General features: G+C 46.0%; 1 protein-coding gene and 1 long non-coding RNA gene across 2 annotated transcripts in view; one reads left to right on the top strand and one right to left on the bottom strand.

Moving 5' to 3' along the window:
- Nucleotides 1-10982: 10982 nt before the first annotated feature.
- SOX4 (SRY-box transcription factor 4) lies at nt 10983-16089 on the bottom strand. Its single transcript, XM_084794010.1, has one exon. The coding sequence runs from the start codon at nt 15061-15063 to the stop codon at nt 13741-13743; it is 1323 nt and encodes a 440-aa protein (XP_084650136.1). The 5' UTR covers nt 15064-16089; the 3' UTR covers nt 10983-13740.
- Nucleotides 16090-21598: 5509 nt separating this feature from the next.
- LOC311604868 overlaps nt 21599-26887 on the top strand; it is a 224458-nt gene continuing 219169 nt past the window's right edge. The window contains exon 1 of the long non-coding RNA XR_014781714.1: nt 21599-22163. This is a non-coding gene — a long non-coding RNA (uncharacterized lncRNA). The remainder of the gene's footprint in view (nt 22164-26887) is intronic.

Genomic DNA, 26887 nt, shown 5'->3' with positions numbered 1-26887 from the left:
ATATTGAGATGGGATCTCACCAGGTAACTCTGGATGTTCTGGAACTCACTATATAGACCGGGCTGGCCTCAAACACACAGAGATCTGTCTGCCTCTGTCTCCAAATCACCATGCCCGGGTTCCACCTTGTTGTTGAGATAGGGTCTCTCACTGAGCCTGGACAATACTGGTTTAGCTAGACTAGCTGGCCAGTGAGGCCCAGGAATCTTCTCGTCTCCACCTGCTGAGCACAGGGATTATAAGTGTGCACCATCAGACTTGCTGTTTATGTGGGTGCAGGGGATCTGAACTCAGGCTCTCATGCTGATGTAATAATGCGTTACTGGTTGAACCATTTTCCAGGCCTGGATTATTGATAAGTTTTCATAAAGGCCCTGAATATTATGTAATGGTCAGCAGATTTGGTAGTCTCAATCTAGAGGGAGGTTTCTTTTTAATATATATTGTAAAATCTCATGATCAGTGGCTCCATGATTATAGAACACCGTGGGATTATTTTGTTTGTTTCCATTTTAAAAGTAGAATTTTTCTACTCACAGTAAGTAAAAATGGGGTGTTTTGGTGTAAATCAGGCACATATGCCTGAAAAAAAGGAGTAGTGTATCTTGGTTACTGGGATTCCTACAGAATAGTGGAATCCTAGCTGGGCATGGTAGGTCACAGGTTTAAACTCAGCTCTCAGGAGGCAGGGGCAGGCACAGCTCTGTGAGTCTCAGGCCATCCTGATCTACACAGTGAGCACTAGGACAGCCTATAGTTACATGGTAAGCTTCTGTCTCCTGCTGCTGGTGGTGGGGCCCTCTTATTTTGAGACATTACTATGTCTATGTATTACTTTGTAATATGTTACTATGTATTCCTAAGTGTAGCCCAAAATACCTTTTGCCAATTTACCACATGGTAGAAAATAGTGTGGTGAGTCTGACATCTCACAGTATGGGGGGAAGACCAATGAAGGGCACTTTAATAAGAGACTATAACTTTTTGGTCCCTTTTAGTTATTAAAAACAATTGAGGTAGGGAGGGTACTGGAAGGAGAGGAAGGAGGGGGAAATTGTAGTTAAGAACATTTGCTGAGGCAGGCAAGGTGGCCCATGGTTGTAATCCTAGCACTCTGGAAGGCAGAGGCAGGTAGGCTACACAGAAAAATCCTGTGTCAATAAAACAAAACAAAACAACAAAAAAGGAGCATTTGTTGTTCTTGCAGAGGACCTAGGTCCAGTTCCCAGCACCACACGGTGGCTCACAATAATCTGAAACTCCATTTCTGGCAAATCTGATGCTCTTTTCTAGAGTCTTCCAGCATGTCATGAATGTAGTGAGCAGACATGCAGGCAAAAAGCACATATAACTATATATGTAAAATAAAATTAGACTTTTTTTTTAGCTAAAAAAATTTAACCCTTATCCTGGATTCAGTTTTTGGTAACAAAGAGAGGGGTTGAGGAGGGAGGAAAAAAGTAGGGAAGGATAAGGAGAGAGAGAGAGAGAGAGAGAGAGATTGATTCCTAAGTCAATTTTAGTTGCTTGGAGTGGAAAGACACCTTCTCCCAGCCAGCTCTAAAGCTTAACTTCTCCATTGTGTTTCCAGAAGGTGAGGAGGGGCGGGCAGCACAGATATCTCTCTATTTAATTCACTTCTGGCTGACACTGTGGATTGACTAAACAGACACCTACTGGCCACTGATATGTGGTCTTCCCAAGTCACTTGAGTGGGTTATGCTGAGAGCTTCATTTCTTCTCGGAAGATTTCCATATTGAATTCTTTCTTGGCATTCTATGGTTTGCTCTCCAGCTCCCGCTCCACAGTCTTCCTGTGTCTTAGCTTGCTACCAAAGTGCTCTTGACCCACCAAGACTTAACTCCTTGTTGTGTCAAACAGCTTAATGCTGTCTCCAAGGCCCTTTCCATTGACTTTCCCTTCCCCAGCTCTCTGGCAGAACAACGCAGCTTCCTGAACAGACGACTGGTTCTGAACAGAGTCTCCTCTCTGTTGTCATCCCCACAGAGCTGAGGTCTTACCCCGTGACGTGCAGTCTTGAGCTGGGGAAGGGTTGACAAAGCCAACACTGACTGTGCTTGGATGCTGTGTCCTAGATGCTTTAGTACTATGCTCATGCGTAAGCACTGGCAACTGGTTAGAATGTGCTTTATTATTCCTGCTGTTTATCTCAAGACCTTAGTGCCAAAAGTAGAGCTGCCAGAAAAAAGGATAAACTCATTACATGTGGACATCACTACTGAGTTTGAAGTTGCCACGCTGTGGGCAGCACAAGAGCAAACAAGGCTGCCTCCAGGGACTCAGGTTTGCCTTCCCTTAATATATGGAGACCGAATAAAGGACTGGAATCACTGTGGGGGGCCATCGGACTCCAGTAGCAAAAGCGATAACGGGGGAAGTGAAGAATGTACTCAATTGATTAGTGGGTACACACCTAGGATCGGTCCAGAAGTAGGCAGAAAGTCCAGTCCAGACAAAGCTGCTTTGTGGCGCACACCTTTAATCCCAGCACTTGGGAGGCAGAGGCAGGCGGATCTCTGTGAGTTCGAGGCCAGCCTGGTCTACAGAGCAAGTTCTGGGACAGCTAGAGTTGTGACGTATGCAGAGAAACGCTGTCTCGAAAAAACCAAACCAAACTAAACCAAAACCAAAAAAAAAAAAAAAAAAAAACGGTACCAGGCAAGTGATGGATGAGCTAACTGAGCAGGCACACCTGCCTTGACTGGGACCCTGAGGGTAAAAGATGGGAGAAGTCAAGTATGAGGACTAAGAGAACTTCTAAGCAGCAGTATCCACAGGGTCTTGATGCTAAGTGAACAACCCCTCAATGTGCTGTGACGACCGTGGGGATGCCGAAAGCTGCTTCCCCAGGAACTTCATGACATCTCCATTTCCCCATACTTAACTAGTTTCCTTACAAGAAAGCACCATGACTTCCGGTGGTTTGGGCAAATCTCTACCTTGAAATCACAGAACCTAGTAAGAGTGAAGCCATTGATATAGAAATGAGGATCAGCCTGGTGAGGTGTAATGTAAAAAGAAAGAAAGAAAAGAAAAGAAAGAAAAACCCCAAGAGTGTGGATCTCTGTTCTCACGTTCACTCACTGCAGTGGTATTGACAGCCCTCTTTTTTGTCTCCAGGCTAACAGCACAGCTACTTGTATAGTCACTCTTCTTTTTGATTCATATATGTCATCACATAGTTGAGATAGAAACATCACCCAGCATGCTTTGCAGATGCCTTGACTTGCATGCTGGAGGAATCTTCACTTTCTCTAGGGGATAGCATAATTGTCTCTGGGCCTTCAGATGAGGCTCAGTCGGTAGAGTGCTTGCCTGGGCTTGATCTGCAGCACCACATCAGCTGGGCATGGCGGTTAATGTCTGTCGTCTCAGCACCTGGGGGAGGTGGAGGACACACCTGGCTGGACAGCAAGTTCCAGGGCAGCCTGGGATGTACAAGACCCTGTGAAAACTACAAATCAGTGTTTGCAAGTTCGGTGTAACTTTTAACTGTAGGTCATTGAGACAAGGCTCTCATTTTTCTCCTCAGCATGTGTTTTACACCCGGCAATCTTCAGGGTGGGAAAGTGCTCTAAAACCTACATCTATAATTCTGAGCTCCAGCAAGTCTCCACTTTCGGTAGCTGAAAAGAAAAAGGATCCTTGTACCTTTGGGAAGATCAGTATAAAGTGACCTCATCATAACATTAGAAACAGTAGAAACCGGAGACCTTTTTAGCCAGCGTTTCTTTGATTTACTTATCCATCTTATCTTTGTTCACAGGAAGCCCATCAGTATTTTATTTTATTTTATTTTTTTTCTGAGCTCTGGCTGTCCTGTAACTCACTGTGTAGACCAGGCTGGCCTTGAACTAACAGAGATCTGCCTGCTTCTGCTTCTCAAGTGCAGGCATTAAAAGTATGCACCACAGTACTTGCCTCGATATCTTGTTATTAGTGTATAAATTGTATACAGTAATGGGTATAATGACATTTTTTTACACATTGATATTTTGATAAAAAGTTCACTTCCAATTATTCTCTTTGTTCTTCCCTCACTTTTTTTTTTCTTTTTTGGCTTTAAAAAAATATTAGTTGTTCATTTGTCTTTTACTTATGTGTGTATCTGTGTGCGTGTGTGTGTGTGTGTGTGTGTGTGTGTGTGTGTGTGTGTGTGTGCATGCACACCCAGTGTATGCAGGTATTGAGAGAGGCCCAGTCAGCCCACTGATGCCTTGGACGTTGAGTTAACTGGAGTAACTGTGCTGATTGTGAGCCATACAATGTGAACATTAGAAACTGACCTTCAGCCTCTGAAAGAGCAGCAAGTACTCTTTGGGCCTTCTTTCTCAGCTTTTTAAAGACAAGCTGTAACATAGCCCAGCTAAGCCTCAAATTGACCATGTGGCAGAGGCTACCCTTGAACTCTGTCCTCCTGCCTCCAAGTCCTGGGTGCTAGGATTGCAGGCATCTGCTGCCAAGGATCTCCTCTTGGACTCCTGCATCGTCTTAAAAGGTACTTACTTGAGAGTCATCTTTGGCTAAACTCCTTGAGAATGCAGAGAACTTTCCACAGCTTTGGCAACACACTTCATCCCCTGGATTCTCTGGGTGCTCCTCCACAACATTAAGACAAAACTATCAGTAACCCCTAAATATATTGAGTAGGGGCTAGGTCAAAGATAGCCTTCTAGCCCTTCTGTCTGTGGAAGGAACAAAGTGCTGTGTGTTTTGAGACTACAGCCCCACAGCTTCCCAGGAACTTTAGATAAATTATTCAAAGTCTCTCTTCTCCAGGGAATGGCAAACAGGAGAGATAAAAAGCCCACATAGGGAGTGTGGGAACAGGGAGAACAGGGAGGGAGAGAGCGGAGGCACAGTGAAGAGTTTGCAGGAAACTGTTTTCACAGGTTTTAGGTGCCAGAACGGAGGGAGCTAGGGCAGCCACTGGTGACAATTAACCACACAGACAACGGGAGCTAATTGATCTGTTAAACAGAGAGTGTCTGCTTAGCTCTTTTGAAAGCATCCTCCATACATGGGTGTCATCACCACATGCTGGTCATTCACGACAGAAGGAGCCTGTGAAAGCTAACAGACAGGGCTTTCCTTCTACTCCCTCCAAACTGCAAGCTGGATCAGGAAAGAGTGAATTCATTGTAGTTTCGAAAATAGCTAAAGAAGCAAGTGGGCTAAGTAAGTGATACTTCGTTCGTGTCTTCTGTCTTTTGAAAAGTAAAACCAAACAAACTTCAAATAGGATGTCATTTGAGTGCCTTAGGGGCAGTGCAAAATAACTTGGTGTGTAAATGAGTTGCAAGTTTGGCCTTCACCACAAGATCCGCAGGTTGAAGGAAGGCCCCTGCTGCAAAGTGCATGCCACAACTTGACTTGTGCCTGGCACGCTTGGCAGGGCTCCCTAAGCCAATTGCCTTGAATTGAAACTGTCAGAAGAAAAGAAAATGGGCTAAATTTATTATCACTCGTACCTACAGACATCCACACGTAGAGGTGTAGCATCATAAATAAGGTATAAACCTGACTGCAGAGAGTCCAAAGCCCCCTGGGAAATATCGTTTAGTGATGTGAGGTTTTTTTTTTCTTCCCTTCTTCTTCTTCTCCTTCTTCTTTTTAACATTAAGCAGAAAAACAACACATGCAGGAAACCATAAAACCCTTCGAGTTAACTGTAGCAACGGTCAGTCTCATTAGAGTAGGTTAGGGGCCCAGAGCCTCTTCATCAAGGCACCCTGAGTAAGCTGCAGCTTTGACACGGGGCCAGCCTTTTGGATGAAAGAACAGAAGATTCATGCTGCTAGTCAGGCCATTTCTATTCTCTTCTGCCTTGCTGACTCCTGAGAGTAAGTCTAGGCCTTCATATTTTAACGCACATTTGTTGAACTAGTACACACACACACACACACACACACACACACACACACAATGACTTAAGCTAGCATTTCCAACTAAGATGGGCTTGGGGAAATGGCTAAGGAGTGCACTAAAGGAAAGGTGTGGGGGACGTGATGACTGTTAATCTTAGGCCTCCTACCTATGTCTATTACTCAAAAGGAGAAGACACCTTTATTTTTATTGTTTTATAAATTTTTATTAATTTTCATTTTGTTTTGTTTTCCTTCTTTCTTTTCTCTTTCTTTCTTTCTTTCTTGTAGACCTGGCTGTCCTGGACTCGCTTTGTAGATCAGGCTGGCCTTGAACTCATAGAGATCCTCCTGCATCTGTCTCCCAAGCTGGGATTAAATGTGTGGGCCACTACACCTGGCCCTTTTGTTTTTTTTTTTTTTTTTGGTTTTTTTCAAGACAGGCTTTCTCTGTGTATCCCTGGTCCACCTGTTTTCTGCCTCCAAAGTACTGGGATTAAATGTATGCGCAACCATCTCCTGGCTTGTTTTTGTTTTCTTGAGACAAAGTCTTACTATATAATAGTCCTAACTGGCCTGGAATACACTTTGTAGGCCAACCTGGCCTCAAACTTAAACTCTGGACAATCCTGCTGCTTCTGTGTTCTGAGCACTGTGATTGTAGGCATGTGCTCCCATACTTGGCTTAAGAGATTTCCACTTGGGTCTGGAGAGATGGCACAATGGTTAAGAGTACTGGCTGTTTTTCTGAAGGACCTGAGTTCAATTCCCAGCATGCAACTCACTACTGTCTGTAACTCCAGTTCCAGAGGATCTGACACCCTCATACACACATACAAGCTGGAAGAATACCAATGTACATAAACTAAGAAAAATAAATAAATAGAGACAGAGACAGAGAGAGACAGAGAGATGTCCAATTGTAGAGAAACTGGAACTGAGTTCAGGAAATGGGATTCCAGTGCTACCTACCCTCACCCCCCTTTTTTTTCTAATTGATTATGTTTGGTGCTGGGGCTCCACCCCAGGGTCTCACCTGGGTTAGGCAAGCACTCAACTGCTAAACCACAGCCTCACCCTTCTCTTCCTTCTGACTCTATGACCTCAGACTTGCTCCTGCATCATCTCCATTTCTCCCTGTAAAGCAGTGATATCAATGCTTTGCCTGTACACTTACTGAGACCCTGCTAACACACGGTGAGGATGGTCCTTTACACTTTGATTTGTTCTGAGAATATATGGAGAATTTATTCAGACCGTGGCCTGGTTCTCTTCTTTGAAAGAGTCCTGGTGGGGGGGAGCGGGAGGAAGGCATTTGATGAAAACCACACTATATATTTTTATGATATTCACTAACAATAACATTTAAAAATCTATTAAAGAAATAAAAAGAATTCTGGGCTGGGACTTAGGTCCACAGTACAAAATTTACCAAGCATACTCCAGACTCTAGGTTCAATCCCCAATAAAACACACGCACATGTGGCATGTGCACATATAGAGAGAGAGAGAGAGAGAGAGAGAGAGAGAGAGAGAGGCGCAAGCGCACTCCCAAACAATTCTTTTTGTTTTCAGACAGGATCTCACATAGCCCGGGCTGACTTCAGACTTACTATTTAACCAAAGGCACCCTTGAATTTCTTCTTCCCCTGCCTCAGCTTCCAGATAGCGGGCAGAGTGAAAACGTAGATGAATTTTCAGGTAATTTTCTAGGATGAATCAGAGGAGTTAGGGTAAATGCTAGTGATCAGGGGCCAGAGGTGTATTTACAGTCCTGGGCCCTGAGCTCTGAAGCGTAATCAACAGGAAAAAGCTGGAGAGACAGGTCAGCAGTTGAGACTACTTCCTGTTCTTCCAGAGAACTTGAACTTAGTTCCTGGTATGGAGTTTGGTGGCTCACCTGCCTGTGACTCCAGCTCCAGACAATCGGACACCTCACTATTGTGAGGCCCCTTGTGTGCACATGCGCACGTCGCACACAAACACATCAGTAAAATAAATCTTAAAAACAAGTCAAAACACCCACAAAAAAGAAAAACTTCTAGGCTGGGAGTGGTGGCATACGCCTTTAATCCCAGCACTCGGGAGTCAGAGGCAGGCAGATCGCTATGAGTTCGAGGCCAGCCTGGTCTACAAAGTGAGTCCAGGACAGCCCAGGCTACACAGAGAGACCCTGTCTCGAAAAACCAAAAAAAGAAAGAAAAAAAAAAAAAAGGAAAAAGGAAAAAATAAAAGTTTCCACCCTGAGAAATCTAACTGGGTGATAACAGAGCTGGGGGCTGGGCTTTTCTGGAAATTTCCCTTTTTTAAATGGACAGCACCACCATACCTCTGTGTTACCACTCAGTGGTTTAAGATCCATGGTGAGCTTGAGTGGGGGCTGGCACCTTCAGTTCAATCCCAGCATTCAGGGGGCAGCGACAAGAGGATCCCTGAGTTTAGGGCGGTTCTCCTCTTCTGAGAGAGTTCCAGGGCGGCCCAGACAGGGCTACACAGAGAAACCCTGCTTCAACCCCCCCCCCCCAAACAAACAAACATACAAAAAAAAAAAAAAAGAAAAGAAAAAACCAACCGACTAAATAATAAATGACCCACACTGAGGCATTCTGACATTATACATGGGGTAAACTGACTTGTTGACTTTCCAACTTTGCTCTTTCCTCAGGATATACCCACCCAGAGCAGTGTCAGCAGAAACCCAAGCCCTCTGCAGGCACTGAGCCCACCAGATGAACTCGAGGGCTACTTTTTAAATTTATTTTTATTTTTATTGGTACTTTGGAGGATTCAGCTAGGACCTGCTATAGTGACAAGTGTCACTGATCCACACTGCTGATTGTGCAGAGAGAAAAGCTAGCTAGAGTTCACTCTTTGCTGCTGAGCCACCTCATCTGAAAGTCACAGCAAAGTGGTTTTTCAAATCTATTTTGCCTTGCACACTGTGGCATGTAAGCATCCTTTCTGAATGCAAGGTTCGAGGGAGTATATATGCTTATAATCCCAGCACTCAGGAGGCAGAGGCTGGCTTGTGAGTTCCAAGCCAGCCTGGTCTACAAAACGAGTTCCAGACCAACAGCCAGAACTACACAGAAAAACCTTGTCTTTGTCTCAAATAACAACCACAACAACCAAAAAAAAAAAAAAAAAAAAAAAAAGGAAGGGAAGAAAATTTGCCACATGCCCTGCTAGGAAGCAGGTAGTTTTAGAGAAAAGGGCCAACAGCAGTGTTGCCAGAATCCTTGTTTCTTCAGGGGGTTGGGAATGGAACCCAAGGCCTCAACCATGTTAGTCAAGTGCTCTACTGCACTTACACCCTGAGACTTGGAATTCTTAAAGAAAATATTTGAAAGCATCTGATGGTCCATGGAAAGTCAAGGGAAGATAAGCAAGGCTGTTGCAGGAAACCTTGCTAAAACACAAACGTATTAAAAAACATGCGTTACTTAAAAAAAATGCACCCTAGATGGTTCATTTATATTAGGGTTTGGATGTTTGGATCTCAGAAGGAGAAAAAAAAGAAAAGAAAAGAAAAGAAAAAAGAAAGAAAGAAAGAAAACAAAACCCTGAGCTGTCCTATCATCTTCATCATAATGATCAAACATTAAACTGAAGCATATTTAAATTTTTTTTTTGGTAAAGTTATTTAAGAAAGAGAAAAATTACAATGTTACATTGTTAAGGTAGAAAGGCATTTTAGGGTACATAGCTCAGAGGTAGATTGCTTGCCCTGCACCACTGACAAGGGCCCAGGCTTAGTCCTCAGTGCCACAGATGCACATCCACACTCACACACAAAGATATTACCCTTCAAGGCTATCCAGTAAATTAAAATCTAACATACAGAAACTTACACGAGAAAAGGGGAAGCTAAAAGCTGCCTCTGAGAGCCAAGATATAGAAACATTATTATTTTAGAGAGGGGAATTGCTTTTTTAGATTTTTCTTTTCCTTTGAAAGCTTCATGCATTTTTACATAGTGTATTTTGACCACAGCCAACCCTCAGCAAATGGCCTTTTTACTACTGTGCAGAAGTGCTTGCAGGACTGGTCTCCGGAAGTCCTCTCTGCTGTGATCCCAGGATGCAGGGCCCTGGCCTACAACCCCCAGAAAGAAGGGATTATTTTCAAATGGTGCCTGTTAACCCTTTCTTCTCCAGGGCTGAAAAGCTAGGGAATAGGGAAAGCACACATTTTTAAAGATGAGCATTTGTAAGGGAAGATGACTTCTATTTGCCCATGGAGACTGTTGATCTCCAAAATAAACAAGAAATACTGACTGGCCTTCAGGCTCTTTCTCCATGCACGCAGGTCTCACCACTGCTGTGCCTGATGGTTATAAAGTCTACGTACTAAACTACTTGGGGTTCTACTCCAATTGAGAGGTGGGCTATATTTTACTTATTTGACTTACAGTGACACCCATATTGGGCGTGGCACAAGATGAAGAGCTTAGGGTCACATTAACTCTTGTCATGCTGGAAACATTGTCTCAAGTAGTCTGTTCTGACCTTCAACTCACGCCCTGTCTCTCAAGTGCTTTGATTACAACCATCTCTTGCCACACCCTATTGACCTTTGAGTGGGGGGGGGAATGGGATTGAAACCCTCCACCCACCCCAGATCCTAACAAAACAAGCCTAAGTATGGTTTTCATCCTGTAACTGTTGAAGGCTTTTTCCTCCTACACCTAACATGCTTATTTGTTCTTGATCCGTGGAAAACAAATCCTGGGCTGCAAAGGAGACAGTAGCTTTCAGAAACACAAAGCAGAAAATGAATTTAAAAAGTTCAGCCAGCCAGGTTGAGGCAGGAAGGCTGCCCCTCCCCCCTCTTTGAAATTCCAGACAAAGGGTGCTTGCAGAAGCAGAGTAGAAGCTGAGAATTCCTCGAAGACGTGCAGAGGGTTGACACGTGGCTGAAGCCATCATTCTCGGGGGTCAGGCCTGCCAAATCTGTCCAAGAGGAACTTAGTTTTTGTCATCAAGATGGCATAACCACCTTAGGGAAGTCACAAGCTCCAAAGCCACCTCAGGGCAGCAGTCTGCAGCTACAGAGGGGATCTCAAGTAAAAGAATGACAAAAGTCAAGATTTAGGGTTCAGTTCCAGCTGATTTTATTTCCTTCTCAAAAAAAGTTATTTACAGAAGGTATATAGCAACAACCTGACAGGCAGTGATGGACAGCATTAGCTGGCATGATTTTTTTTTCCTTTTTTTTTCTTTTCCCCCAAACATTGCTTTTTTTTTTTTTTGTGGCCTTGAATTTTAAGACAAATATTCTACATGGCATATTGCACAGGATGGATGGCAAAAAAAAAGAGAAAGAAAAAAGAAAAAAAGAAGAAGAAAAAAAAAAAAGAAAAAGAAAAAAAAATTTTAAAAACAAAAACCCTTAACGGAACTGCCTCTTAAAAGGCAGGCGTCCTCGTGCCTGTCATGTTATATTAAACATACATACACACAATCTTTTTGCTTATTATAATACAGACTTAAATGTACAAAGATGTTTTCCACTTTTTTTTCAATCTTTAAACACAACAGCTATAAACCTGAACACATATGCTATCACCATGCCATAAGACTAAAACAATTATATTTAGCGACAAGTAGAAAGGATTAAATAGTCAAATACCAGAATGAAAACGCAGTAGGCAGTGTCGCGAACTCAAAGCGGCATTTAGATAGATCCAGTGGGTTAAACGGCACGTTTTTGCTTATAAAAAAAGTGCAAAAAAAGATGTGGTTTACAAGTTAAAGCTACAGAATCCCTTTTTGCTGTGAATGCACCAGTTTTAAAACCTCTGGACAGAACAGCAATTCGTTTAAAAATCTGTTTTCTTTAAAGCATTTATGGTGCTGGGCTGAACTCTCCTCCCCTTTGAAGGCAGGGGGTTGAAAGGTGGAAACTGGTGGCAGGTGAAGGGATACTGTCACTTTAAGAAGCCTGCAGATTGAAGTGTAAACATGGAGAAACCAGGGGCTGATTTTTCAAACTGTGTGAGATATTAACCAGCCACCCTATTATAAAATCAGGAAATCCAAACAGCGATTTACACCGATTAACACCCCCTTTATATATTTTTTACAAAAATACACTGAGAAAATAATCAAACGTTTTCATCTCTCTTGTCTTTTTTTGTTTTTTAAAAGTGTCAAAAGTCTACATTTAAATATAAAAAATTAAAAGTTAAAACTCTAGCCCTTCAGTGAAGGAGACGTAAAATGGCGTGGGTAACAACACTAGAAAAGAAAGAAAGAAAGAAAGAAAGAAAGAAAGAAAGAGAAAATAAAAGGAAGATAGAATAAAGAAATGAGGTCAAAAGACAAGAAAACAAAAGAAAAGGGGAAAAAAGGGGGGGGGGGACAAAATAAGAAAACTGTTTGGCCAGTATAAATACTTCCACATATAAAATGGCATCTGATTACATTTACAAGGAAAAAAAAAATACAAAGATGGAGCGTCCGTGAGGGGGTAAAAATAAACGGGTCTTCTCAATTACACCTATAAGGAATAAACACACACGGAGAAAAATTTGGTCCTGAATTGTGTTTTTTTCAAAAGTCCAGCACAGATTTGAGTTGCGTTTGAATCCTTTTAAAGAGTTAAGAATGAAAAGGAGCTGGTGATCGGTTCGTTGTAGGAATCAAACATAGCGCCATCTATCCGCTTTTTATATTATCCTACACTATTTTAAAAACTGCTCAACAGTCTTATACAGAAATCTTCAAAAGATAGACAGGATAACATGCTATATTAACCCCACCAGTGAAATAACTCAACACCATCACGATTTCCATTAAGAGAAGAAAAAACCTTTCCCCCCCAAACCACTCCGCGGCCCCTGAACCACATCCCACAGTCTCCTATCCTCCCGCCGGCTCTGGGTAGCCTCACCTCTCTGATTTTTTTTTTTTTTTTTTTAATTTTTGCACACACTCCAGGTTAAGGCCCGGGGACCCCAACGCCCTCCGCTCTCCGGGTCCTTCTGCGTGCCCAATTAGGCTGCTGTGTCTTCCACGAGGTCCCATGCTCATTTCCAAGGCTGGCCTGATGTTCCCTGCACATCTCCTCAGGCTGCAGGGACAAGGAAGAGAAAGAAAGAAAGGGGGAGGGGGAAAAAAAAAAAGCCAGCCCGGGACTTCGCTAGCGTGGAGTCTCTCCATGCCAAAGCTCCCCTAAGCCCAACACAAACGCCATGGCCAAACGCATCCGTAGCCTTCTATCTTCATTGCAGAAGAAAAATTTAAAAAGGAAAAAAAAAAAAAAAAAGAGGAGGTGGAAAGGAGAGGGGGAGCGCTGGATTTCCCGCCTCCTCTCTTGACCAAACGGCAAAATAAAATCAAACAAGAAATCACCGAAGTGGTGAAGCGAGAGGAGGGGGTCAAGATTCCTTCGGTTTCTAGAAGCTTAGCTCGGCTTCTTTCCTTGCTGGGGGTGCAACCAAGTCCGGAAGCTCGTTGGAAGGGGAGGGGGAGTCCCTTCAAGCAAAAATGGGGAGGAAACTCGAAGTAGCTTTTTTAGCCACCGACAACATCAATAACAACAATAAAAGGTCGCCCCTGTCTACTCTCCGCCTCCTCCGAGTCCCCAGCCCTAGGAGTGGGGGATGGGAGCGCGGGTCCACAACGCCCCCCGCGCTCCTTCGCCAACGAGGGGACGTGGTTGAGGTCAGCCCTGCGCACTTTTTCTTCCTCTTCTTTCCCCCTTTCTCCTTGCACTCTCCATCTGTTCCTTTTTCTTTCTTTCTTTTCTTTTTTTTTTTTAATTTTTTATTTTTACTTTTTTGTTGTTGTTTTTCTTTTCCTCTCTCCTCTCCTGCCTCCTGGCCCTCCTTCTCCCCGGCCTGTGCTCCCTTCAGTAGGTGAAGACCAGGTTGGAGATGCTGGACTCCAGCCAATCTCCCGAGATCATCTCGCTCACCTCGGGCGTGCAATAGTCCGGGAACTCGAAGTGGGAGCCTGAGCCGGGTTCGAAGTTAAAATCCAGGTCCCGATCGAGCGCCGATGAGGAGCTGAAACTGCCCAGGGACATGCTCTCAAAGTTTGAGCTGGGGTTCAGGTCCAGCAGGTCGTCTTCGAACTCGTCGTCGGACGAGGAGGAGCCCGAGGAGGAGGAAGAGGACGAGGAGAGCGACGAGGACGCGTGCGAGGGCGCGCTGGACGGGGCGGGCGAGGCTGCACGTAGGCTGGCGTAGCCGCGGTGATCAGCGGGCGATCGGCCGGCCGCGGGCGATGATGCTGCGCTGCTGCGGCCGCTCAGGCTCTGGCCATCCGGAGAGCATCCGGGACCCCCATCTTCGTACAGCCCCAGCGGGTCGCTGGGGTCGGCGCCTGCTCCCAGGCCCCCGACGGGGGACGCTGAAGCGCCCAGGCTTCCAAACAGGTAGACGCGCTTCACCTTCTTGTCAGTCGGGTGTTTGGCGGGGGTGGCCAGCGCGCTGGACGGCGAGGAGGAGGCTGCCGGGGTGGCCGCGCTGGGAGTCCGCACCTTGTAGACGGCCGCGGGCTCCCCAAGAGGCAGCAGGGCGGCCTGCTCCGGAGAGAATGAGGCAGCCGCTTTGCCGCCGCCAGCCGAGACGAGTTTGGCGTGAGGCTTGCCGACCGCGCTGCCCGCCACCTTGGGGCCACAGCTCTTCTTGGGCGCGGGCTTGGAGCTGCCGCCCGCGCCACCCCCCGCGTGGCCGCTTCCCGCGTGGCCGCTGCCGCCCGGGACCTTGTCGCCCTTTTCCCCGGGCTTGGCTGCGCCCGCCGAGCCAGCGCCCGCGTTGCCCGACTTCACCTTCTTTCGCGGCCGGTACTTGTAGTCAGGGTAGTCAGCCATGTGCTTGAGGCGCAGCCGCTCCGCCTCCTGGATGAACGGAATCTTGTCGCTGTCCTTGAGCAGCTTCCAGCGTTTGCCCAGCCGCTTAGAGATCTCGGCGTTGTGCATGTCGGGCGACTGCTCCATGATCTTGCGCCGCTCGATCTGCGACCATACCATAAAGGCGTTCATAGGTCTCTTGATGTGGCCACTGGGCGTCTTACACCAGCTGGGGTCGTCCGCCTTGCCGCCGGTGGACGCGGTGGAGCCGGGCGTCGGGGAGGACGCGATGCCCAGCTCCAGGCCGGCGCCCGAGTCCGAGCTCTCCCCGGCCAGCAGCGCCTCCGTGTTCTCCGCGTTGTTGGTCTGTTGTACCATGGCCCCGGCTTGCCGGGCGCCCACGCGCGCTCACACGCTTGCGGCGCGGTCGCCGGGCCCTGCGGGCTCCCCGGGGCGGAGACCAGGGTCCCCTGAGCGCCGCGCGGGCCAGGGGCCGCCGCCTCCCGCCGCCGACCTAGAGTCCCCGCGGCCCTCCGTCCTCCCTCACCGCTGAAGTGCTCCCTGTGGGCGCTGAGGCTGAAGCCGGCCGCGGCGAGGAGTTTCTCCAAACGGTGGTGGCCCGAGTGTCTTCCAAATGCAAGTTTCTCGCCGCCTCCGGGGCAAGTCTTTTCCCCCCTTTCCCTGAAGCAGTCGATTGCAGTTCACGAGAGCTCGCGGTAGCTCAGGAAAGCGACATCGTCTCTAGCGCCTAAGTCCCTTTCCTGCAGTGCAAAGCCAAAGCGACTCTGGCTCCGGGACTCTCTGTGGGCGGAATCGGCGCTGAGGAGTTGGTGCAATTATTTTGTTGCAAGGTAGGAAGCCAAGAAGCTTGCATGCAACAGACCGGCATGAATAAATGTATGTTTCTCCCTCCCTCCTGCAAGAAGGGGAGCTGGTTACCGGCAGAGTTCTCTCACAGCACACTCTCTAAGAAAGAGCGTGCAAGAACTGGAGACCGGGAGGGAGACGGCCCTCTTCCCTTCACTCTGTTTCTCTGGCTGCAGCTTAGAGCAGACCCCAATTCCGCCTCGCGCTTCTTTATCCTTTCGCAGACAGCCAATCAGCCGCTGTAACTAACGCTTCCTCGTGCCAAGCCCCTCCCCCGTCCTTCCCATTGGCTTGGAACCCGATGCAATAATAATCTCCGCGTGCAATGAGAAGCTCCAAATCTGACCTCATTCCAATTTACAGAGCAAACTTTTTAAAAGGGCTAGAAGTACAGCTGAGATTTCTGCTGCCTCTTTTTTTCCCTTTTGCTGGGTACGCGCGCGTGTGCCTGCGCGCGCGCGCGTGTGAAGAGGATGTTAATGCATGAAGTTATTAAGGGGAGAGACGGAAATGTATTCTAGCCATTATGTTAGATAACAAGGGGCTTGGAGGGGGGGTGGTAAGGGTGAAATACTGCAAATGGAAGCTTTCTGCTTAAAAGCCGAGTGATTATTTTTATTAGTTCTTTTCAGCGCAGGAATAAAGAATCAGCCTTTGGTGCAAAATCTCTTTTCTCAGCCCCTTCTTAAAGCTAGAGATGTAAGTGAGGGGAGCCACAACAATAAATCAATGGATATTGAAAACCATTAAGAAGTGGTACCTAGACACCTGTCATCACAATTATTTTAATAATTCTGGGTACAGCACATACGTTGGTGTATTGTGTAAATCCCTTCAGGATGTTATCTGTGCTGTTTGTGAAAGGCAGAGCGGTTCTTCCTTCCTTTATCCCCTCCAGTAATTGCTTACTCTTTTAGCCAAACAGAGGTTAAGTAGTTATTTAATGATTTTAGCTCCCCTATAAATCCTGGGTAGCCCAAACAAGGAGATTTTCCTTGGAACACTAAGGCAGTGGTCCATAATTACCGCAATAAGAGACTTTGTGTGGTTTTGTGTAGGGTGATCCTGGTGAATAATACAAGATGGGAATTGACTTTACTTTCTAAATATTTGTTTTCCACAATTTCCAAAGGATAGATGGGTTCGTTACCTGCTTGCTCTCCTCTTCCTTTCAGAGCCCTCCCTCTTGGCTCTTTCTTACCCATTTTCTCGTGTGTGTGTGTGTGTGTGTGTGTGTGTGTGTGTGTGTGTGTTACTTGAAGCAAATGGGCCTAAAAGACCAAGGAAAAGGGGAAAAGGAAAAGGAGTAGCAAAGGAGCGCGGGGTTGCTGAACACATCTCAAGCCTCTCTGCTGATCTTTTTCTGGCCCTCAGATGTCCTCCTCCTTTGTGCTTGGGGAACCCCATGAGCTTCTTTATAGAGGGCTGGGGTTAGGGCTTTATGTGTGTGTGTGATTATAAACCACTGATGTGTGTTCTGAGCCCTCTGTGAATTCTAACACCACTTCTTTCTTAATGCAAATGCCACTTCTAGTAAAAGCAGCATGTTGTTCAAGAGACTAAGATGGAAGGTGGCCACTGATGGTGAAAAAGTAATAAAAAGCCCATTTGGTGTGCCAGGTCTGTTATCTCAGCACTTGGAAGGTGGCATCAGGAAGATCAGGAGTTCAAGGTCACCCTCTGCTATTTAAGAATTCCAGGACAGCTTGGGTTACAAGAAAGCCTGTCTCAAAAAACCAAGCACCTGCGCATATGCATGGCAGATAGAAGTTGCCTAGGTATTTAAAATATAAAAGGATGACTTGGTCACACAAATCTCCCTTTTCCCAAGATCTGAACATTGGAATTCTAGTAAAAACTGACCTTACTTGATATGATAATAAACTGATTTTCATCAGGCCAGTGACAGAGGAGCCCAACTTAAAGTCAGCTTTGGATTCATAGCACAGTAGTGCTGGGCGGTACATTTCCACTTGTCTTGTCACACTTTCAAAGAATGCAGTCTCGAAAGAGGCCCAGGGTGCCAGAGTTAGACATTTACTGGAAAGAATACCCTATGGACACAGCTGATTGGGACTCTAAGACCAACCGCAAGCAAGAATGTTTTTGTGGGTAAAAGCAAGTAATTTTTTCACCACATGCTACCCGTCATAGCCCTTTTTAATTCCCAAAGGAGGAAATCCTAAAATAGTATGCACGACCCCCCAAAACACACCAAGAAATGTATTTTGCACAACAAAGGCAAGACATATATGTTTTGTTTTTTCTGGTCCCCACAGATGCACATCCTTAAAGTGTTATCAACTTGACACCTGGGTTATTCTAAAAGGTCTATTGTCTGTGAAATAAATATTTTTATTATGATTAAAAGAGAATAGATGTGTTTCCTATAGAATCTGTACTGAATAATGTTTGGTAATTTGGTAAGGATGTGTGTTGCTGTAATTGATAATATTTCTAGTGGCATAAACCAGCCATCCTAATTACACTTAGGTTTAATGCACAGATTTTACTTGAAAAGCATATCAAAAAAGTAGTTCCTGGCCTGATTCTTTTGTTAGATGCATTTCAGAAAACCCAGCAGACTTTAAGATACACCATATGCCACCAAAAGGAGAAATGGCCTTTAAAGAAAAGAAAACAACAACCCTCTACATTTTTAATTAATTAATTTTTGTATGTGTGTACACTGCCTGCCACTGTGCATAAATGGAGGTCAGAAGGCAATTTGCTGGAGTCGGCACTCTCCTTCCACTAACCAGGTACTGGGGACTGTCAGGTACCAGCTGAACCAACTCACCCATTATAAAAAGCCTCCCTCATGCTCCTGACTATAATATGTGACACCTATTTCTGTTTCTCTTAGAACTGGTGAAACATGGGTTGGTAGCTTCCACTGACCTTTCTACATGATTACAGAATAAAAGTCTATAGAATATATGTCGAGTTCTTGGCGTTTGAAGTGTGACTATTTTAGTTCTTAGAGCGCTTAAAATATAACAAAACACGTGACAAATAGCTTTTAATTAAAGTCCTCTTTTCCTGTGTAAAGTACACATACACCAGATTGCATTGGGCTTAATACCAAGTAATGGGAGAGAAATTTCTGTGTCTCATTACCTAACTTCATAAGCTTTGTAACCAGCCCTCCGTTATTGATCTCCTATTGCCCTAAATCCCAGCTGTTTGTAGTCCCTGGTAAACCAGTTCTCAGTGTTCCCTCTGCTCCGCTTGTAGCTGTACGAACAGAAAGCCAAGATCGTTTTGTAAACAAGTCCTGTCTTAGAATAATCAACTAATGGCCTTTATTGAAAATGATATGAGACCTTTCCCGTTTTGAATTAAGGCAGATATTTATTTTATTCCATTACATGCAATCCGTTCGACATGAAAGTGTAATATCTGCTAATGCATTTCTCTTGCTTCGACACACCTGCACAACGTAAAACGTCCCATCCACAAAATGGTATGGGGTATGGATGGAAAGATTTACTTCCACTGCTTTAATGTGTTCTTATAGCACGGAGGGAGGGAAACCTGGATGGAAACTAGTTTAGAAAATCTGGCGTGGCACTATTTTCCAAGATTCCTGCTTCGCTTTGCCTGTAGAAACTGATTATATGAGTTGGTCTGGCTTTGAGCATTCAGTTCAAATAAACAGAGGCGGGGAAAGACCTCTTAAGTTTGTTGACTGGAAAGTGCTCTGGGAAACTGAATGCCCTTAGCCCCGTTTTTGGTTCCACTCCAAAAGAACCCTTCACTCAGGTTGATTTTGCTTTCCCTATGGACTCCATCACCGGGCCTGAGGAAGTTGTGTTGAAACCGGACTAGGAGGAGGCTGTACTGAAACATACCAATTCTTGAAGCTTGGTTGTGAACTTTAACAATCTCTCCAGCCCAATATATTTCTTTATTCGAAAAATATTAAGCAGGATAAATGAAAACTGCCGTTTATTTTCACTGTTCGAATAGATAAGAATTATTTCTAATAATTTCACCACTTTCTCATACCTCATAACCAGCAGGCTCAAGTCAGCTCTTCATACCCACGCCAGTCAATGCCAACACACGTTTCCTTCACTCTTGAGGACAACCAGAAAAACCAGTGTTTGCACGTGCCACATAGATACGAAGCATTAACTCAAGCTGCTGCTCTGTTTCCCCCAGACAGAGGCCTGGCACACCCACCTAGATTTGTGGAAATTGAGTGTGCAGACAGCGCCTCCCAATCCGGGAGAGGCAGCCGCCAGGTGGCAGCGCTGAGCCTGTCTGAGCCTGCAGCGACGTAGGAAAACGTGTGTGTGTGTGTGTGTGGCGGGGGTGGGGCGTTTTGCGGGAGATCCAACTGTCTCTTCCTGGTCTCCCGAACCAGCCAACCCCCAACACTTCACCTTCTCTGGGTAGCGGTTTAAAGCATCAGCAGAAACAGGGTGTGCTGGTGAATTCTGGACATTTCCCCTGTTCCCCTCTCTCCTCGTAAGTCAAAGTTTAGGGTAACAAACCGCTGCCCCTTGTTTGCTTGTCGGTAACCTCCAGTGGCTGGAGAAGCAGAGACTCCCCGCTGCGGATCTGGTAACCTCTCTTGGGAGGTCACGGGTGCCCGAGCCCTGGTCATCTCCCTTAGGCGGGAAGGAGCGAAAATGCGGTTTCTCCGCAAGCTGCGCGCTCCGTTTCGGCGGCGGCGGAGCCACACGGCGCATGACCAAAGGAGTCCCAAAGGCCACCCTTGCTCTTGAAAAGAAATGGTTTCCGTGGCCCCGCACGCCTCGGCGAGCTCAGCGACAGGGGTCCTGCCGGAGCTCGCCCGGGACTCCGGGTGCACCGGTGGAGCCTCGCCTTTCTGTGACTCTTACTTGGGAGGAGCTAAATTGGAATCGACTTGGGTCGAGCTTTTCAGAGGAAAGGCTTCCCTACTGTAAACGTGGCTCGGGCTATGCTCGCAGCGGAGTTTCACCACTGTCTTCGGAGGAGGTTCACGGTCAGGCAGGCGCTGGCGACGCACCTCAACTCGTTCCAGCTCTCCGGTCTCCTTCGAAGTGGCAGCTCGAGCGACCACTCGGGAGGGGGAAATCTTGCCCAACTCCTCCCCCGCCCCCGCTGTGCCCCTCCCCCAGACTCCAGCTTGGGACCAGGCCACTGGGGCTCAGTTCCGCCACTGACCGGAACCGACGGCCATTTGGTCTCTGGGCACAGTGGGGTGCCCAGCAGCCCCTCACCCTCCGTGACTCTCTCCTGGACTAAATAGTGCGCTCCCAGCGTCCGTCCTAGACTCAGGCTTTAGCTCTCACTGTGACCGCGGGAGGAGCAGTGCACGCGTAGCGGCCCGGGGTTCCTTCCCAGGGGAGAACGAAGGAACCGCACAGTTTGTTCCCCACCCCCAGGCCCTAGCCCGATCGGGAATGTTGAGGTGTTTGTCAGTGAGTCCACAGACGACCCCGAAAGCGCCCCAGAGTGCCATGAGCTCTTGCCGTGGGCCGTGCTCTATACTTAGCTCGCAGAGGAAAGTGGATAAACGAAAGGCTGAGCCGTGGACTCCGACCCTTAGGAGCTGAGCCCGCGTTTCCCTTGCAGCTCTGGCGGCGGACAGTACCCGGGGTCCGAGTAGGGTATACCCTCCACAACCCCAGCGTTCTGAAACCACCTCGTCCCCGAGCCCACAGCCACGTGAAAGCAATTACAGTTTGATATCCCAGGAGGCAAGCAAATGATTTCGATTATGGAAAGAACCGCCTAAAGTAGAGTTCCCTAAAGGTTAGAGAACAAGGGGAGCCGCCCAGGATGCTGAAAGACAGGGGGGACAGAGGGCATCCTGCTCGAGAGTGGTCTACTGAAGCCATACAGGAGGGGCGGGGGTGGCGAATGCGCGCGCGCTGCTGCAGAGGAGCGAGCTGGCGTTCGGGGGTAGCTGCCAAGCGACGGGAGTCAGGGGAGGGCGGGGAGGGGCAGGAGGGGGGAGCGCGCGCGCCACAAGCAGCTGGCCAGGCGGCGGGCTCCGCCTAGTACTCGGGTTTTCCTTTCCCAGCCTTTCACCTCCGGCTACCCGCGCGTGCGGACCGAACCAAGACTGACGCTTCGCTGGGGGCGCTCGCGGGCATGGGATGGGCGGGGTGCGGCAGGGACCAAAGAGCCCTGTGCCCCACACAGTGAAGGGCGTGCTGCACACCTGGCAGCCGAGACTCACCATCTGTTCAGAGTTGCCTCCTGGGCTCAGGGGTGTGGCCAGGGGAAAGATAAGAGTACCTCGTGGTAGTGACGACTCCACACCAACGGCCACTTCAACTGCCAGTATACGTTTTGAGCGCCCTACTGTGTGTCCCGCTCGTATTCTGCTCCTCTGCGAGCTACACGAGAACCCTTTATATGCTGTAAAATAAATTCATACTGAACTGTAAGGCACAGGCGATTAGCCTTTGTAAAGAGGCGAATTTGAGGGCCAAGAGAAGGGTTCGTGATTTTTTTTTCTCTCTCTTACTAGCCCCTGAAGCATAAAACTCACTGGGCTTTTTGTCCCACACAGGCCAAATGAAAAATAAAGTCAACACTTGGTTGAGGCAAGAGGATTGCCACAAGTTGAAGGCCAGTCTGTGCTTACAGAGTCAAAACTTCATCAAGTAAGTTACATAAGTAAGTTTATCTGGCTTGTCAGGACAAATAACTGAAGCCTCCTCCTTACAACACTCAAATTTAACTCAGTTTCACAAACATCATCCGAAATAGCACCATATCGTACAAATGTCGAGTCATTTGTTTTTTGAGACAAGTTCTAATGTGGCCCAGCCTGACATGAGCTATCTCTGTGACTCATGATACTTTTACCTCTAGCTCCCAGCAACTGAGATTACAGGTTTGCACCACTATGCACTGTGTAATTTAACTTTCATTTTTGGGGAGTGGGGGGGGGTGGGACAGGGTTTCTCTGTGTAGCCTTGTCTGTCCTGGACTCACTTTGTAGACCAGGCTGGCCTTGAACTCACAGAGATCGGCTTGCTTCTGCCTCCCCAGTGCTGTGATTAAACGTGTGTGCCACCATTGCCTGGCTGTGTAATGTAACTTTAAGTAAAATAAAATTTGTGCGTGGCATTACCTACTATATGTGTATTTGTAAAATCTACATAATTCCCAGTGTACCACATATTAAAATCTATATAGTATATAATAAAACCATACATTTCAAATGTGTATAGTGCTAGATGTTATGGCTCATGCTCGTAATCCTAGCATCTGAAAGGTTGAAGTATGACAATCACCGAGTTTGAGGCCAGCAGGAGCTATGTTGTGAGTTCAAGGCCCGCCTAGCTCACGTAGCTAGATCCTAACTCAAAAGGAAAAGCCCAACAGATCAATCAAACAAATAAAAACAGGGCCACTGTGATAGCTCAGTGGGTAAGATTATTTGCTACAGCAAGTTAGGATGACTTGAGTTTAATCCTCCGGGACCCACGTAAGAGAGCTAGTCCCAGTGGTAGGCAGGCACCCGTAATCTCAGCACTCCTAGGTGAGACAGGCAGCAGAGACAGGAGACTGCCGGATGGTGATGAGCTGGAGCACAGTCTAACCTGTAGTACTCAGCAGAGCAGGAAACACAATTAAGACCCTCCGTGAGCGCCGACTCCCTAAAGCTGTCTTCTGACCTATATGTTCACACATTCCTGTAGCCTTTCATTTTTTTCAAAACCTACTTTATGTAGGGTTCTTAAATGCTTCAACCTTCCTTCTGACTCACTGAGCAGAGGAAGAGGAGAAAGAAGCCTAATAGGAAAAGGGGGTTGTGGACCTGTTTAAAAGTAGTTCCTTGGGGTGATTCCATTCCTCATTGTCAGGATACCAGTAGCCCAGTCCACTAGCAAACACCAAATAAAAATGCAGATCAGTAGCCATGGCACAATTCAGCAGAAACTGCAAGGTTCTGTGGAATCAGCATGCAGCCAAAATCAGCTGGAATACCATGAGAAGTTCTCGGCCACGTTTCTCTCTACAAATTGAAGACCAGCGAAGACCAGAGAAGTGTTGCATGGTGTAGCAATGCAAAGTGTCCTCTCACTGTTTATGGGGTTCTATTTATATTCTTTCTAAATATCACGTGCTCTCTTGAGTGTCTGTTTTCAGCAAAACATCACATGCTCTCCCACAAGACAGCTTCCAGAAAAACATCACATGACACAACTGAGTTTTTAAAGAAACCAGAAACTTCCAGTTCACAAGCTAACACACATGCATGCACACACACACACAAAGCAAGTGTATTTTCAAAAGTTAAAAATGAATGTAGTAAAGTTATATTTTACTGGAATACCCAAACTGTTCACAATTTCCAAAATTGTCTGTGGTGAATTCTACCAACCAGATTGGAAGTTTGCACTGTGGGCACCAGGCATGTGCCAACCGGTGAGATTTCCTATGATACTTGGAGTTCCCATGTTGGCAGCAGATGTGTTGGAGTCTTGGTAATCCAGCCTCCTGGCCATGGTACGTACATGTGTTATCATATCGGTGCCATGTAGGATGTTCCATTGCTGACTCTGTTACTCTGGATTTGGCCACTAGTTTATTTCCTTTGGTTATTGGGACATTCGTGAGTTACTATAAGGAACTTTGTTTCTGAATATTGAGGCTGATAAGTCCTAAGACAGGCTGTCTTAGGGTTTGTATTGCTGTGATGAAACACCATGGCCCAAAAACAAACAAACATACAAAACCCAAACCAAACCAAACAAACAAGTTGAGGAGAAAGAGGATTTATTCAATTTACACCTCCACATTGCTTTTCATCACCAAAGGAAGTCAGGATGGAAACTCAAACACAACAGAATCCTAGAGGCTGGAACTGATGCAGAGGCCATAGAGAGGTGCTGTTTACTGGCTTGCTCAGCCTGCTGACTGATAGAATCCAGAACAACCAGCCTAGGAATGGTACCACTCCCAATGGGCTGGGCCCTTCCCCATCAGTCACTAATTAAGAAAATGCCTTGCAGCTGGATCTTGTGGAGGCATTTCTCTCAATTAAGGTTCCCTCCGTTCAGATAACTGTAGCTTGTGTGTCAAGTTGACACAAGACCAGCCAGCACATATGTACTCTGTAGATGTCAAACACAGGAGGACCAATGGCATAGTTCTAATTGAAAACCAAGGTTAAAAACAATGCCCAACCTAGGAGACAGTTGGACAAGGAAAGTTACTTGTATAGATATGGGAGAGGATCAATTACTTAATTCTATTCTTAATGTCTTTTTCATAGACATTATCGAAGGCAATCTGTTTTACTTATCCCATAGATTTAAATATTAAACTCTGCCCAAAATATGCATATAGATACGTCCAGAATTTCCACCAAATATTTGGGTACCTAATGGTCTAGTCAAATTGACAAGTGAAATTAACCATCACAGTTACCAACAGCCCCATCTTAGGGACACAGTTGTACTCAAGGATGGCTTTTGTGTCTTGGCTGAAGAAGTAGCTAGCCAGAGAAGGTATGTTGATGGAAAAATGGGAAGATCTTTAGTCCTTCTTTCTTACGTTTTACCCCTCAACATCTCAGCAAAACTTAAATGATTAAATTTACCCCTCAGAATAGAACATATTATACAATCAAGTATTCTGTTGAGCTAATAAGCACTAGTGCTGGAATTAAGGAATTATAGGTGGTCACCATGGCTGCCTGGCTTTTGCTTAGTTGGTGGGGATCCAAACTGGTCTTCACACTTGTGCACACAGCAAGTGCTTTATCCACATAGTCAACGTTTTTTAAAAAATAGCTTTTCCTGTATGTTCCAGTAGTTTTGAAAGTGTGCATAAGGAATTAGAGGAGAGGGGAGGAGAAATCACTTTGAGAGAAAATGACTTGAGCACATTGCTCTCAGTTACACAGTGGTATGGTGAGAAGGTTAATATTTGCTGCCCTCTTTAAGCATATTGCTTTAATTTCTCGGGACTGGAAAGTCCCTGGTGTTAATACATAAGACAGTATCACTAAGATTACTTAGAGCTTAAGGTATGTTATAGCTTAACTCAGAATAGATACAACTTTCTTTTTTATGTATTTGCCCCAAGGGGAAGTAAAGTAGAAAAAGAAAGGCTTCCTCAGGAAACTCCGCACTGTGTAATTGAAGGATATTCTTCACTGACTTCCTTTAGAGGTAAAGGTTCATTAAAATCATGCTTGCCTGTTGTATCTAATAATCCAAATAGAAGCTTCTAGAAAGTGGAGCTTTAAAATTAAAGTAGCGTGGTTGGGGGTGGTGGCACACGCCTTTAATCCCAGCACTGAGGAGGCAGAGGCTAGTGGATCTCTGTGAACTTGAGGCTGGAGTGTCTACATAGCAAGTTCCAGGACAACATAGAGATACCTTGTCCTGAAAAAACAATAAACAACAAACAGTAATCAGAGCCAATGTCATATCTTTGTATTCATTAGGTGCTCCTTCCTGCATTTGCCTGGACAGGATAGACAATGCTGAGCTACAGGCCTGTCCTGAGAGAGTGGTAACTCAACACATTAAAGTTCTTTTTTTAAAAATAGTTTTTAGTGTGTGTGTGTGTGCGCGCGCTCCTGTGCATACATATAAGTGTTTGTGGGTCTATGTGAATATGTGTGTATAGGTCAGAAGACAACTTTTGTCTTGTTCCTCAGGTGCTTGTCAACCTTGTTTTTTGAGCTAGGGGTTCTCACTGTAATAGAGTTTGCCAAGTAGGCTAGAGTTGGCATTACAAGCTTGTGTCCCACAACTGGCCTTTTAATGTGGCTTCCTGGGGGTCATTTGTTACATTAAAATTGTATCAGTTCAGCCTCAGATTGCTAAATAAAGACACACAGTCTGAAGCATACTTTTAGTCTGTCAGCTCTTTTCTGGGCAGAAACTATACTAACACAAATGTATTCCTAAACTATGATAAACAAACTACTCTAAACTGATATATAATACATAGACCCCCCAAGCATTTGCCCACTCTAGCCATTCTCGTGTTGTCTTCCTCCACCCCCCCATCTCTCCTTCAACTGCCAAACTTGCTGTTCCTCCCCCAGCAAGCCCCACCTTCCACTTCCTGTCCTTCCACCCAGCTGATTGGCTAAACAGCGTTTTATTGACGGTTGATACATCCACTCAACATTCCTCCACAGTCATCTAAGGTCTTCATGCTTGGGCTGAAAGTGTTTTACCAACTAAGCTAATTTCCCAGCCCCATTAAATTTCTTTCTTACTGACTTGAAATCTATAGCAGTTCCTCTGAATGACTTCCTCCCTTGGTAGTGGCTCGGGCTGAAGGGCTGTGTAGCTAAGCATGCAGCATTTTTTATTGCTATGACTGGGAGACAGACTGGGGATAAGCCTAATGC

The sequence above is a fragment of the Acomys minous genome (assembly GCF_964271855.1).
Source record: "Acomys minous genome assembly, chromosome: 9".
Classification (NCBI taxonomy): domain Eukaryota; kingdom Metazoa; phylum Chordata; class Mammalia; order Rodentia; family Muridae; genus Acomys; species Acomys minous.
The sequence above is the reverse complement of the archived record's forward strand: the minus strand, read 5'-3'. Positions and strand labels throughout refer to the sequence as shown.

Coding starts and splice junctions, on each gene's coding strand:
- SOX4 (XM_084794010.1), bottom strand. CDS start 15,063: ATGGTACAACAGACCAACAACGCGGAGAACACGGAGGCGCTGCTGGCC.